At 45.7% G+C, this 13,925-nt stretch overlaps 1 protein-coding gene across 1 annotated transcript; it reads left to right on the forward strand.

The window, feature by feature from the left end:
• Positions 1 to 6,006: 6,006 nt before the first annotated feature.
• On the forward strand, positions 6,007 to 8,270 carry LOC135442279 (uncharacterized). The gene is made up of 2 exons (XM_064701905.1): positions 6,007 to 6,311; positions 6,449 to 8,270. The coding sequence occupies exons 1-2, from the start codon at positions 6,007 to 6,009 to the stop codon at positions 6,984 to 6,986; spliced, it is 843 nt and encodes a 280-aa protein (XP_064557975.1). The 3' UTR covers positions 6,987 to 8,270.
• Positions 8,271 to 13,925: the final 5,655 nt, after the last annotated feature.

Raw genomic sequence — 13,925 nt, forward strand, 5'->3', positions numbered from 1 at the left:
ACTTAAAATAACACCTCCTCCTTAACAGACTCGTAAAACATTAGACAAAAAGTCCTACTTCCAGTCTCAGGCTTACACAAGAGACCCTCCCCATAACTAAACAAAAAAATCAAACTAATGTACCAAAAGTAGACCTTAATAACATCAAAAATACAACTCAACCATATCCAAAAATAACTCCAAATTTATTTCCTCCAAACACCAAATACTCTTCAAACTCTATCAAAAAAAATCAAAAACTCTTTAAGAAGTAACAAAAACCATAAAATCTTGTAATATCAAAAATCTGAACCCGTAAGTAAATATTACTCAAAGCCCACCAAAAAAAAATTACAAAACAATCTAATCAATATCCTAAATACAAAAAAACCCATTATACAAATCATTACCATTCTAAATATAACATAAATGAAAATATCTTACTAAGACACATAGCTCCCAATAAATAAAACTACAATGTAAAGATATAGGTAATAATAATAATTCAACAAACTAAAGTTTCTCCAAAACCAAAATACTTTAAAAACTTCAATATTTATAAATAACAACCTTCAATAAGTCCACTATTAATAAAATCAAACAAAATTAAATTTCACTACATTTAAGTCCAAATAGTCTTAAATTTAATTTTATCACTGTAATGTTCTATTAAAAATAGGTTTATTATTCCTTACTATCAGAATTAATTATTTCTAAAATTAAATGTTATTTAATAGCACTTACCCTAATTTTTATTAAAAATCATTTATCTAAACTATAAAGTATATAGTTAATTTTGTTTAAAAAGTAAAACAACTCAAATTAAAACAACTAAAATGAAACACTAACAAACACCTACTCATAAGTTAAAAAATGCAGTTTATTACATCATCCATTTCATAAAAAATGCTATTCTTCTAGTAATTGCTATTTTTTTGTGTTATTTATAAAAGATAAAAATCTCTAGTTTTTATCTTTTCTAAATAACACAAAAAATAGCAATTACTACTAATATCATATTATTTAAAAAAATTTCCTTTATTTCCCTAATATATAAATGTTTTAAAAAAGTTATCTTAACTTCTCCAAACACTTACTACTAATAGACTAATTATAGAAGACTATTACTTTTATAATAAACACTATTTATAAAACATCATTATAATATTTACAACTGACTTTCACATACTTTACCATCTCTTTATATAATTACCAAAACCACATAATTTCAAAATCCCACTTTTTTATTCTCTAACCACTTATACATCTCTGAAACCAAGTGAACTCCCTAACTAATCTCTACACTAACTCTGTCATTTAACCTAATATTATCTCATAATTTTAAATATTTTCCAAAGTTAAAAAAAACTTTATTAAAAACCTCCTCCAAACTATTAATCTTATAACTTTCCTCAGTTATTATTACAAAAACACTTCTATAAAAAATCCAACTACAACATTAATTTATTTTTCTAAGTTTCATACTATGTATTTAGTCTCTCCTACATCTACATTTCCTGCCCCCTCACACTCTCAATATCTAAATCCAAACTCACAATCCTGTCTATAACCACTTTCAAATCTTTAAAAAATAAGTTTACTATATTCAAAACATCTCTGTTCTAAAAATACTTTTAAAAACCCAATTATTAAATGATTTAATTAATCTTTAATCCTAAAATTTTTACTCATAACTACTATTTTTAAAAACATTACATAAAAATGTATTAAGTAACATCCACCAATTACAATTTAAACTATAATCAAACTCTAACTCTACCGAAATAAAATAATTAACAACAATCCCAAATGTTTGCTATATCAAAAATAAATTTCAAATAGTTTTAACTTAACAATTTAACTTTATCAATATAACAACTAAACCTATTTTTAACAATTATGGAACTTTCCACTAATTTAAAATTTATCAACGGTTACAAACTCTAAAATAATATACAATATTTTAATACTTAATAAATATATCATTTCACATGTTACTAATTGTATATAATCTAAATAATTCCTAATTAATTTAATTTTTCTCTTTACTGCATACATTATTTTAATCTACTATTTCTCCATACTTATAACAAAAATAATTATAATATCTTAAATAAGTATCTCACAAATCTCCATGCTATTTTATAAACCAAGATGTATCAATAGTTTATTTCTCAGATGAAAACATAAAGTTTACCTACATCTCAGCAAGTACAAAAACCCTGGTAAATTTCCATAAAAAACATAAACCCACATCACACAAACAACCACACTGACAACTCCAGCACTAAAAAATCAATGTAAATACAAATGGAAATTACACAAAAATTCCAACTTACACCTAACATCTTGTATTACACCCACCAAAAACTATTAACTTTAAGTGTCTTTATAAATATAAAAATCAATAGTATAAAATTCTTATTAAATAATAACCGAAAAATATAAAATTCAATCAAATATTATGCCTCTATTTAGTTTGTTTACTTTTAATTATACAACTTTACTAATGAACCAACCTAAACCAAACATTCAAATAACTTCAACTAAAGTTTCAAGTTTAAATACTTTGTATTTGTCACTACTCAAAGAAATCCATTCTTTACTTACCTAATCAATACACCAATTACAAATTATCCATATAAATCTATTAATAAAAATTTCTTAATGCAGAGAGAGAGGGGAGATGTGGGAATTGGAAAACCAGAAACTTCCAGAGACACCCAAAGATTTGATCTGCAGCCTGGGAAGAAGCTTGGATTGATGGAAAAATACAACACACAGGCATTAAAGAAAAATAATACATAAAGCAGGTAGGTCTGTGGTTGTTTGTAATTAATGGCCAATCACAGTCAGCTGGCTCACACTCTCTGTCCCAGCCACAAGCCTTTGTTATCATTCTTTGCTGTTCTATTCTTAGCTGGCTTTCTGATGAGATCCTTTCTTCTGTTCTTTTAGCATAGTTTAATGTAATAGATACAATAAAATAACAAACGAGCCCTGTGCCCCACGGAGTCAGGGCCTGTCCCTTCCCTCACCCTGCCCTGTGAGCAGCCCCGGCTGGGCTGGCAGCAGTGGCAGCCCCAGGCAGTGAGGGCAGCAGAGAGGGCAGGAGGAGCCCTGGGTGCCTCTGACTCACCCACAGCAGGGCAGGGCTGGGCTGGGGCTGCTCAAACACCAAAGGTTTTGGCAAAGCTGGGAGGAGTTTGGTGATTTTTGCTGGCCTGAAAGAGAGGAGGAAAAGAAAATTAAGTCCACTGTGCAAGTCCAAGGATCCAGTTGTCACACTTGTGCTCTGATGGCTCATTATGGGGTTTTATCCATGAGAGGTGACACCAATTCAGACATAAAAGTGCCCTTTTCCAGCATTTCTATTCCTAACTATTTCAGGCATTAAAAGGAAGCTCATTTTTCTTGTTGCATTCTTTGCCTCATTTTACCAGAACCATTTTTATCTCACTTGTCAGTCCTTTAGCACTGGGCTTTGTACAAAGGGATGGTGCCTCACAAGCAATCCCAGAGAGAAACCCCTCCAACGCTGCCAGGGGAAGGTTCCAAGGCACTCCAGAGCACAGCCAGCTGTTCCTGCCCTGCCAGGCCACACAGCCCTGTCCCATCCAGCTGGGCTGGGCAGGCCAGGCAGGGGCTGCCCTTCCTCTGGGAGCACAGAGAGACAGCCTGGGCAGCACCTGGGAACAACAGGGGAAAGGCAAAATGAAAATGTTTTCTGACAGAAAATGAGTGTCTGTAATCAGAACTTCTGGGCAAATTCAGTAACAGCACTTTCATATGATAAATATGGGCCCTGGCCATCCTGCCAGCCCAGGTGAAAGCAGGAAGGAGAGCTACAGGAACAGCAGGAAGGCAGAGTCCCTTATTTGGATGGATTTCCCAAAGTCTCTGCTGCATTGTGCACTCTTTGTGCTCTTTAAAAGAATGGATTGCTGCTACAAAAATGATATTTTATCAGCCACAGCCAGGGCAAGGTGAGCTACAGCTGCAGAGCCAGGTGTGGGGGAGAGCTGGAGAAGTGAAGAACAGGCAATCTTGTCAAAAATAAATCTTGTTTAGATTTACCAGTGCTGGGAACAAGGAGAACACGCTGTCCTGGATGCATCAGGGACACAATGGCCCTGCTTTGGTTGTTGTCCTTTGCCCCCAAGCTTTGGCCTCACCCCTCTCCAGAGGAGCAGGGAATTCCTGCAGGGTCAGGGGACTCTGCTCCCACTGCAGGGATGTGCCCAGGAAAGGAGGGAGCTGTTCACAGTGACTGAGCAGTGAGGAGCTGTGCCACGGGCAGCTGGGGCTGGAAATCCTCACTCAGGATGGCACACTGGATGTGCCAGGAAGCACATGCACTCACCTGTGCCCATTTCTGTGATGTGTCAGTCAGAAATCATGTAACCAGCAACTTGCTCTTCACTGCACCACTTAGACATACATTAAAAACAGAAAAAACCCAAACAAACCAACCAAACAACACCCACAAAAGAGAGGGCTCAGTGCAGCAGCATCTCAATGTTCTGCCCAGGGATGGACAGAAAGGAGGAGGAAAGCTGTTCTGCCAGTGCTGCCAGGTCTGCACCAAGCAGTCTGAAACAGCCAAAATTGCCTCACCTGCACTTCCCTCCCTGCCCTGGCTGCTGAGGGACAGAGGCACCACAGCCCAGGCTGGCAGCACTCACACCCTGCTGGCACAGACATCTCCATGTTCCATCTCTGGCCCAACAAACCCAGGATGTTTCTGCTTTCCTGTCACACTTGGCAAATGTCACTGACATGGATGCAGGCACAGACACCCTGTGTGGCTCTGGGGTCAGAGCCCCTTTGGCACAAAAACCCCAGAGAAGATTGGAAGGCAGCTGTTAAATCTTCCTCACACAAAGCACAATTTATCAGATTATGCTCCTTTCTGACCCAGACATGGGGCAACTGAGAGGCATTTTAAAAACTTGGATTCCATGTTCAGTCTCATGTGAAGGGTGAGACAATACAGATGTTACAATTCACCCATCACAATCAGCAGCCAACTATTTCCTAATTCCAATACACTGTGTTTCTTGGTCTGTCAGCTTTTGCCACACCATGCTGTAAATGCCTTAAAGCCAATCATCTAAAATTACCCCTTGTGAATCTCATTACAATGCATCTTTCATAGTTCTATTTCTCTAAGGTATCCAGTCTTATTTACAAAGTCATCCTTTAAAACTTGTTTCTAGCTCCAGTTCTCTCTCAGCAATGCCTGTCCTATTCCATGGCATTTCTTATCTCAGAATTTCCATACAGATCCACACTATGTGAGCCTTCTGTCAAACTCTGGAAATTTCCTACACATCCATTTCCCTCCCAGAGCTGTTCCCTGCCCAGCCCAGGGGCTGTGGGTGCTGCTGCAGGGCACAGGGGCTGGAGGGCACTGCAGTGTGACATTAAACCAGCAAAGCAATTGCCAAGCACAAAGAGATCCATCCTCACCTGCTCTGATGGCTGAATCCCTGGGGCTCATCCTCAGCTGTCCCTGCTCCAGGGAGGACGGCCTGGGCTCACACGCTGCCCTGCCAGCAGAAGGGAAAGGGTTAATGGAGCTTTTGGGCACATTCTGTCCCCAGAGGGGTTGGGCACAGGCACGGGAAGCTCTCACACACAGATTATCCCGAGCCAGAGCCCTCCAGGGCACCCTGGAGACAGAGAGCAGGAGCAGACCCAGCTGCAGCGCTGATCCTGCTCCTGCTTTCCCCCAGGGGCAGGGACAGCATTCCCTCCCGGCCCCGAGAGCCCCAAGGACAGTCACTTATTGGGGTGGCACTGGAGCTGCCGCTTTGCTGCCACTCCTGCCCTAGAGCCAGCAGGTTTCTGTGGGAGCAGGAGTTATTTGTGCAGGTCAGAGGCTGCACATCCCTGGAGCGTTCCCTTAGGGACCCAAAGCTTCCCACGTGCCTTTTGCAGTCCAGTTTGTAATTTAAGTGCATTTCGGGAGAGTTTCAATGGGAATGAGGTGCCCCGGTGCCAGCCCAGCATCAGATATGGGGCATGAGGAGACTCACCAGACACATTCCCTGCAGACTCTCCCCCTCAGCACTCCAGCCGCAGCATTCGCATTTCTCACCGAGTTCTCTTTCCAGGATTCCCAGCAGGAAACTGGTGGCCGCTTCCAGATGCAAATCCCCAAGGCAGCGCTGCTCCTCTCCCCCCCGAACCCCCCCTGCCTCCATCCTTTCCTCCTTTTATAACCACGGTCCCACCCAGCATTCACAGGGAGGCTCCCAGGTGCTTCCGAGACCCAAATCATTCCAGGTGTTTCGGGAATTAACAGAAATAAGCTCGTCCCTTTTGGGGTAACAAATTATCTCTTTCCCCATTCCCCCTTCTGGCTCCTGTTCCCTAAGGCAAAACACTCGGATCAGGTGGGGGCCAGGGGAAAATGTCAAGTCCAAACCCAAATCAAAGTTGTTTTTCCATCGCTTTCCCTCAGGACTGTTCAGTTTCCCCGCTGTTCCTCGGCCACAGGAGCAGCTTCTGTCTGGGACCGGTGGGGTGGCACAGGGACCCCCGTCCCGCTGCCTGCTGAGAACGGAGCCCATCCCATCAAACCGCAGCTGGAGCGCGGCGCGGGTTTCACTCCACGGACCGCGATCGCAGCGAGCCGCGAGTGCCGGCACAGACCCGTCCCGCACAGCAGCGGCTCCGGCAGCGGCGCCGCAGCACACGCGGCCCTGTGGGTGCCACCCCGCCCGCGTGGCCCCTGCGCGCCCCTGTCCCCTCCGGCCGCACCCGAGGGCACCGTGCCCTGCCCGAGCCAGGGGATTGTCCCGATCCTGGCACAGGGACGGGGCGGAGAGAGCGACCCCGCGTTCTGCAGGGCGGGCACGGGGCTGGGCACGGAACCGCAGCCCGGCCGCCTTGTCCCGGGACAGCAGCTGTCCTTGGCCATTCCTGCTGCTCCCGGGGCTAAAACCGCCTGGGGAATTGCTTCTGATCACAGCCATCAGGTGTCTGACGGGAGTCCCTGAAACAGAACTGTCTGTGACAAATGGGGGTGCTAAAGATGGAGTGACAGCAGAGGGAACCTTGTTCCTGCCAGTTACCCATGGGAAGAGAGCAATTCCCAGCCGTTTTATGCTTGGGAAACAAGGAAAGGGAATTCTGTGTCCTCACCTGCTCAGGATACACATCTTCACTGTCCCATAAAGGGACCATTTGAGGCTTTAGAGAGATTGCCGTGGGTCAAGGATCTGCTCCCTCGGCAGGGCAGAAGGTGGAGCTGCTGTTGGTGATTGTGACAATGGCCTGAATAATTAGAGATCAGTGGGAAGTTGTTCAGTGCACCAGGAATGACAGAGAATGTGCTGGACTGGTGTCACACGTAGAGCTGGACAATGACCCTGAACACCCCAAAAAGGTAAAGAATCCCTGAGCCACGCTGTGATCAGACCCCATAGGGGCGATGTATTGGAAGCGCCAGTAAGGAACAACGGGAATTCCCTGGCCCTCAGCTTGGTCCCGCCTGCCCACACCCCCGCCCTCGAGAAGTGCTGCTCTTCCCGGCTGGAAAGCCAACAAACATTTTTTCCTCCGTCCCTTAAAACTCTTCTCTGAAAACCTCCGTTCTCCCGCGCTTCTCCTCCTCCAGCATCCTCCTCCTCGCGTCCCTCCCCGGGCCTGTGGCTCCGCTGCTCCCCGGCGCTCCGGCAATGAATAGAATTGATGGGATTAATATAATCGATGTGAGCCTCGCCGGGCGGCCCGGGGCGCCGGGGGCTCAGGCCAGCGCCGGCCGTGCCAGCACCATCAGGCGCTGCAGCCGCTCGTAGGACACGAACATCACCACGTTCCAGGAGCCCAGCCGCAGCAAGGACGGGACGAAGCTGTGCCGGCACAAGCGGGGCTCAGGGGACGTGCGGGGACATCCCCAGAGCGGGGATCCCCCAAATCCTGCCCGCGGGTTGGGGTGTCTGGGGCTCTGTGCCGCGACCGGTCCGCAGGAGCTGAACTCACCCCTTGTAGAGGCCGGCGGGGCCGTCCTGCATGAGCAGGGCCAGCAGGCAGCTCAGGGCATTGCGGGGCATTGCGGGGCTGCCGTTCATGGACCGCGTCTTCACCACGTCCACCGGCGACGCCACCGCCGTGGCACGGAACCCGGCGCCGAAGGCGGCCACGAGGTACCACGGGACGTCGTGTGAGGGTGGGCAGAGCCGGGGCTTGGACGCTGCAGGGACAGGGATGGCGCCCGGCTATGTCCCCTCCCTGTGCCGTGTTCATCTGTCATCGGGATCGGAACCGGGACCGGCATCAGAACCGGGATATCGGGACCGGGATCGCGGCTGGGAACGGGCGAGGCCCCGGGACCCGCCAAGCCCCGCAGGCGCCGCCTGGCGGACACAGCGCGGCGGTGCAGAGCAGCGCCCCCCGGTGGGAGGCGGCGGGACTGCAGCGCGACTGGGGCGCCAATAAATAACATTTATTTTTATTTTTATTTTAAAATTTATTTTTATTATTATTATTTATATTATTATTTGTTTTATTTTTATTTGTTTTATTCTTATTTTAATTTTTAATGTATTTTCAGTCGTGTTCACGTTGAGCCCCTCGCTGAACCCAAGAGATAAGGAATTTTTTGCTCCTTCTGACCAACTGAACCCATCCCAAATCCCCTAAATAATTTGGAGGGGGTTTTTCCCAGCCTAGGCAGGGAATTCTTTTTGAGAAAAAAACCCCCGAGTTAAAAGATATGGGGTCTAAGGGGAAGAGAGGGCTTCTGTGTTAAATTAAAATAGCACTAGGAAAAGTAAATCTCTGGAAGGTTTCATATTCTCTCCCAGCCTGGTTTTTGTGTGATTTGCTCTTGATTCCAACTGCTCCCCGGGATTTTAAACCTCTGGGGTTTAAATGAGCTGCTGAGCCCAACAGAAAATAATGGGAGAACTCTCTGGATTGGGCAGTGGTAGTCTCTGTGTAGTGCCATAACACAAAACAGTGACAGACTGGAGGGGAATACTGACAGTTTATTTCACAGAGCAATACAGAGTATATTTTGATCTAGCTCTAGTCTCATCAAAAAAGTATCTTCTGCACCTCCCACCTCTAAGGGATTGTGTGTCCAGGACATGTTAGGGAAGCTTAATTCTGCTGTGCCAAGCTGCTTTCCCTGTCTGGGTTCCCTGGATTTATACCTGATTTTCAGCACCTCTGGCTGGCATTTCACACAGCAAGCAATGTTGCCTTTTTGCTCTGTCTGTGCCCAAACATCTCCAGGGCTGCAGGGCATTGTCCATCCCCTCACAAGCAGCCAAACATCCCCAGGCCTCCTGGCAGCTGCCCCAGCAACTCCAACTGGGGCTGACACTTGTGAACTTAAAGACCAGCTGGTGACAGCAACGACCTTTCCAGGGGCTGCAGTAACCCCTGACCTTCACCCTCCTCGGGAGTGTACGGGAACAGCCAGAGCATTTCTGTGCCAGCCCTGCCATCCCTGTGGCTCTGTGCCATCCCAGGGCTGCAGGGATGTTCTGGCTCTGTGTGTGTGCATGGCACTGGCCCGCAGTGCCGCGTGAAGGCAGTGGGGCACAGAGCTCAGCCAGTTTGCCATGGGATCCCTGAGTGCTTCCTGCTGCCAGGGGAGGGTTTCCAAACGTGCAAACAGGTTCTGGGTGTCACACAAGCCCTGCTGGCTGTGGGGAGCCCAGCAGAGGAAATCCCTGAGGCAGGGCTGGGCAGGCAGCGCTTCATGGCCCTGCACACATCCCTTGTTCCACAAACTCCATTTCCTGATGGGTGCCCGGCAATCCCTGCACAGGCAGCGCTTCATGGCCCTGCACACATCCCTTGGTCCACAAACTCCATTTCCTGATGGGTGCCAGGCAATCCCTGCACAGGCAGCGCTTCATGGCCCTGCACACATCCCTTGGTGCACAAACTCCATTTCCTGATGGGTGCCAGGCAATCCCTGCACTTGGCTGCTTCAAGAGACATGCACAAAGCTGGGGAGTGCAGTGAAAGCTGCTGGAGCCATCCTGGGGCAGCAGCACTCACATCTGGGCACCTGCACCGTGCCTCTGCTCCCCAGGAACCTCTTGGAACCCCAGAATCATTCAGGCTGGAAAAGACCTGGAGGATCAGGGAGTCCAGGCTGTGCCTGATCCCCCATGGGGGATTTTGGGTGTCCCAAAAGGCTCAGGGCAGCCTGGCCCTGCAGGAGGCACTCAGTCACAGGCATCCTTGGCCTCCACACATGGAGTTTGTGTTGGCAGCTCTTGCTGGACCCCACTGGATGTGCCAGAGATCAGCACTCCAGACCTTAATGGCAAGAGTTGCAATGCTTGTCAGAGGGCCCTGTTGGGGTTAGAAGAACTTTCCCTCATTTCATTCTCTTACATGGCCACACCAGAACCACTCATTCTGTGGCCTTCAGTGATGGAGCTGAAATTGCATTTTATTTCAGACTCCATAAGTAGTGAAATTGTCTGGTGTTCCATGTCTGTGTCTGTACCAACATCCATTCAATCTTGCCTAATGCAGCTATTAAATTAAAAGACTGGTTCTAATTGGTCTTCCTGAGTCAAAGTGTTTCTCCATCCCACTTTAGGTAAAGCTCCATAAAGGGTCTATTTATAAATGTTGCCAACGTGGTTAATGCTTTTGACCTTTGCCAGGGAGCAATTCTAATAATTGTGCAAAGCAGCAGTAACATTTTTTGTTACTGTTCTGAATGTTCCTGTTCAGGAACAGTCTGATGGCCTCTATTTCCCCCTGTCTTCCTCTTTCTCTGTTTTTTTATGTCTGCCAAATAAAAGGATTTATTTGCCCAGAGTGCAGACCAGCTGAGTTTATCAGAAGTTCATGAGCAGTAATCCAGAGAACAGTTCACACACAGCTTCTGAGAATCCACCCCATCAAAACACACAGTCCTTCTGACAGGTATTTTTAACAATTAGAGCCAAAATGGGCACAGGGGGAGGACAAGCACATGTGTGATAAAGAATCTGCAGTTACATCTTTCTCATATGAGTGATGCAATGACCTCCTGGATTCTGACTTAGGACAACTGAGAGGAAATTAAGGAGGGCCAACATAAAGTGCTTAAACAAGACAATTGCCTAAATTGTAAACTAATTGTAAACTGGTCTACAGCAAGCAAACAATAACTCAAATCTTGAAAAAATATTATTAAATTATTCCATTATGTTTTCATCAGCACTTGTATTTTATTTTCACTCACTGCTTTGGAAGTGCCCTGCAGCTCTAACCCAGCTAGGTTTTTTTGAGGTGTGATGGACAGACTGGTGCATGCATGATTTCAGATGGGCAGGAAGCAATAGTGACACATCCTGATCAGCACAGAAATGGAGCTTTTGTGTCTGTCTGGGCGGAGAAAGCCTTGGGGAGCAGAGGAGAAGGTTTTGGCTGGGTAAAGTCATAGTTTAAATCCCTCTCATGTAGGTGAATGCAAGGGAGATGTGACACAAAACAGATGGGTGTGAGGAGATAGAGGGATTCCTCCTCATCATCAGCACAGCACAGAGCATTTCCTTTCAATGTCCTCTCAGAAAACTGAGTTCCTGGTTTCCTACTTTCCTGAATTTTTGCTTCAAGATTTTTTACTGTTTTAGCTGTATTGGAATCAGATTTAAACCCTTGGTTTGAACTGCAGAAGAGGGAATTGGTGATGAAAGAAATGTTGGCAATCATCCTTTTTTGAGCTGCTGGAGTGAAGCAGGGAATGCCTTTCTAATTGTTTGAGTTTGCAGCAAACCCCCCCCCCCCCCCCCCCCCAGGATTCCCAGCATAAATTCAGGTCTGGGAAAAGGCCAGAGTCGGGACCACCATGCCAACCCCATGTCATCACTCGCTGGCAATCTGCCGCAGCAGAAACTGCACAGCAGAAAGCTGCTCGGTTACCCCAGCAGTTCATATTTGGTTACCCCAGCAGTTCATATTTTCTTGCTGGAAGTAGGCTCATCTCTTGTACTGAGCATTTAAAAAATGTAACAACTCTAAATCTGGTATTTTTCTAAGTGGGAGGATGGTGAACAAATAAAAATTATTTTTTATATATAATATCCTTCCTAGATTGCTCCTGGGATCCTGGAGATAAGAACAAGAGAATAATATGTACTCTTTATGGAGAAGTGAACCAAAGCCTGACTAAAGTGAGGACTACAGAGAAGCACTGAAGGTGCCACTTTTGCCAGGCAGTTCCAGAGGAGAGACTCTGCTCACAGCCTGCAGGTGACTTGTGATGCACCACACATCAGGAGATACTGACCTCCTTGGCTTTAGGGAGAAAACCCAAGATTCCCCAGCTCTGCCATCCACAGACCAGCTGCCTGGGATGCTGCTGAGCTCACACAGCCTGGGACTGCCCTAAAAATAAACCCATGAGCACAGAACACACCTGGGCCACGTTTCCTGCACTCACAGAATGCACCGCTGGACTTTCCTGCCTGGCCTGCTCCTGCTGTCTGGAGCTGTCCCCAGTTGTCCTTTGGGGCAAGGACCTGCCCTTGTGCACTGGGCAGGCACTTTGAGCACCTGCATGAAGCTGTTTCAAATTTCACTCCTGGAATTTTAGCTCCTTAAAATGTAAGTCAGCAGTATCAGCAGCTGGGGGCTATGTCAAATCACGAACGGGATGGGGCTGCTGTGGAACGTGCCTTGAGCTGGTTTATTTTCCAGCATCACTCTCATTACATGGCTATGACAATGGGAAGATGCCACCAGCTCACATCCCAGACAGCAGACCATGAACTTAATGTTACAACTTACTTTATGAGTTTTTTGAGCAATCACACAAAGCAAAATCACATTGACAGTAGTTTGATCCAATCACTATAAGCCCACATATCTTTGGTTAAACAGTCCTTGCTTATTTTGAATACAATATCTACTTGTAAGCCTTAAAACACAGTGCTCAGAGCTCCATTATTAAGCTTCAAACTTCTTAATATCTTGCTAGATAAACTTTTCTGTAGCTTAGAGGTTTATTCTAGACAAGCGTTAATACACAGATCATTGCTCTATTTGCCCTTGCTTTTCTACTTTTAAATAAATTTTCTGCTCACCTAACTTATAGCTGCTTAGCTCTAATCATAGTTCTACTTTATCTAAAACCTGCCTTTTGCATCTTTCCCAAAACCCTCTGATTTTGTAGATTCCCACAAGCAGAACTACTCCCAAACTCACTGGTGGATCTGGGCCAACACCACAGGTCCAGATACAGAACCAAAACTAGGATTGAACTCAGACAGTCAAAACAAGCAAAACAAATGCATAAATTTTATTCTCATATACACAGGTCACAGAGCAAGGTAAGCACAATAGGAGCACTCTGCCTTCCTTTCATTTGCACAGAACAACCAGAAAGAAAAGGTATTTTTCAAATGCCAGACTAGAATTTGGTTGATGCTGTTGTTGTTTGTCTCCACCACATTGCCAGCCTTTAATTCAGTGTGAATTTGAATCCATAAGAGGCTGAGTGTGGCAGCAAAGGAGCCCAATTGGGATCCTGATTCCTGACACATTGCTTGCAATATTTGCCCTCCAAGGATGCTCCTGCCTTATGCCTGCACCTCCTTCAGCTGGGGATTCCAGCTGAGAATTTCAGTGCACCTTCCTCTGTAAGGTTACAGATTAATCCACATGCCCCAGTAATGGGACCAAGAGAATCATGGAAAAGGAGTAATTGACAGCATTTCTTCACATTCCTAGCCAGACAGCATCTGTTCAAATTAGATTTTGTGAATTTGATGCTGTCTGAACAGCAGGTCTGGTCCATAAGCCACCAATAACTCTTTTTCCTTCCCTCTCCCTTCTCTAATGAAACAATCAGCTCTAAAACGGATTCCTTGGAAAGAGATATGTGCAAATGGATTTTTTTTATGCCAAACAGAGCATTCCTAACACCAGTAAAATCAACATGGGTATAAGGGATTGCTCATTAAGAGGTGGAATCT

Source organism: Zonotrichia leucophrys, chromosome 1 (assembly GCF_028769735.1).
Source record: "Zonotrichia leucophrys gambelii isolate GWCS_2022_RI chromosome 1, RI_Zleu_2.0, whole genome shotgun sequence".
NCBI classification, from domain to species: domain Eukaryota; kingdom Metazoa; phylum Chordata; class Aves; order Passeriformes; family Passerellidae; genus Zonotrichia; species Zonotrichia leucophrys.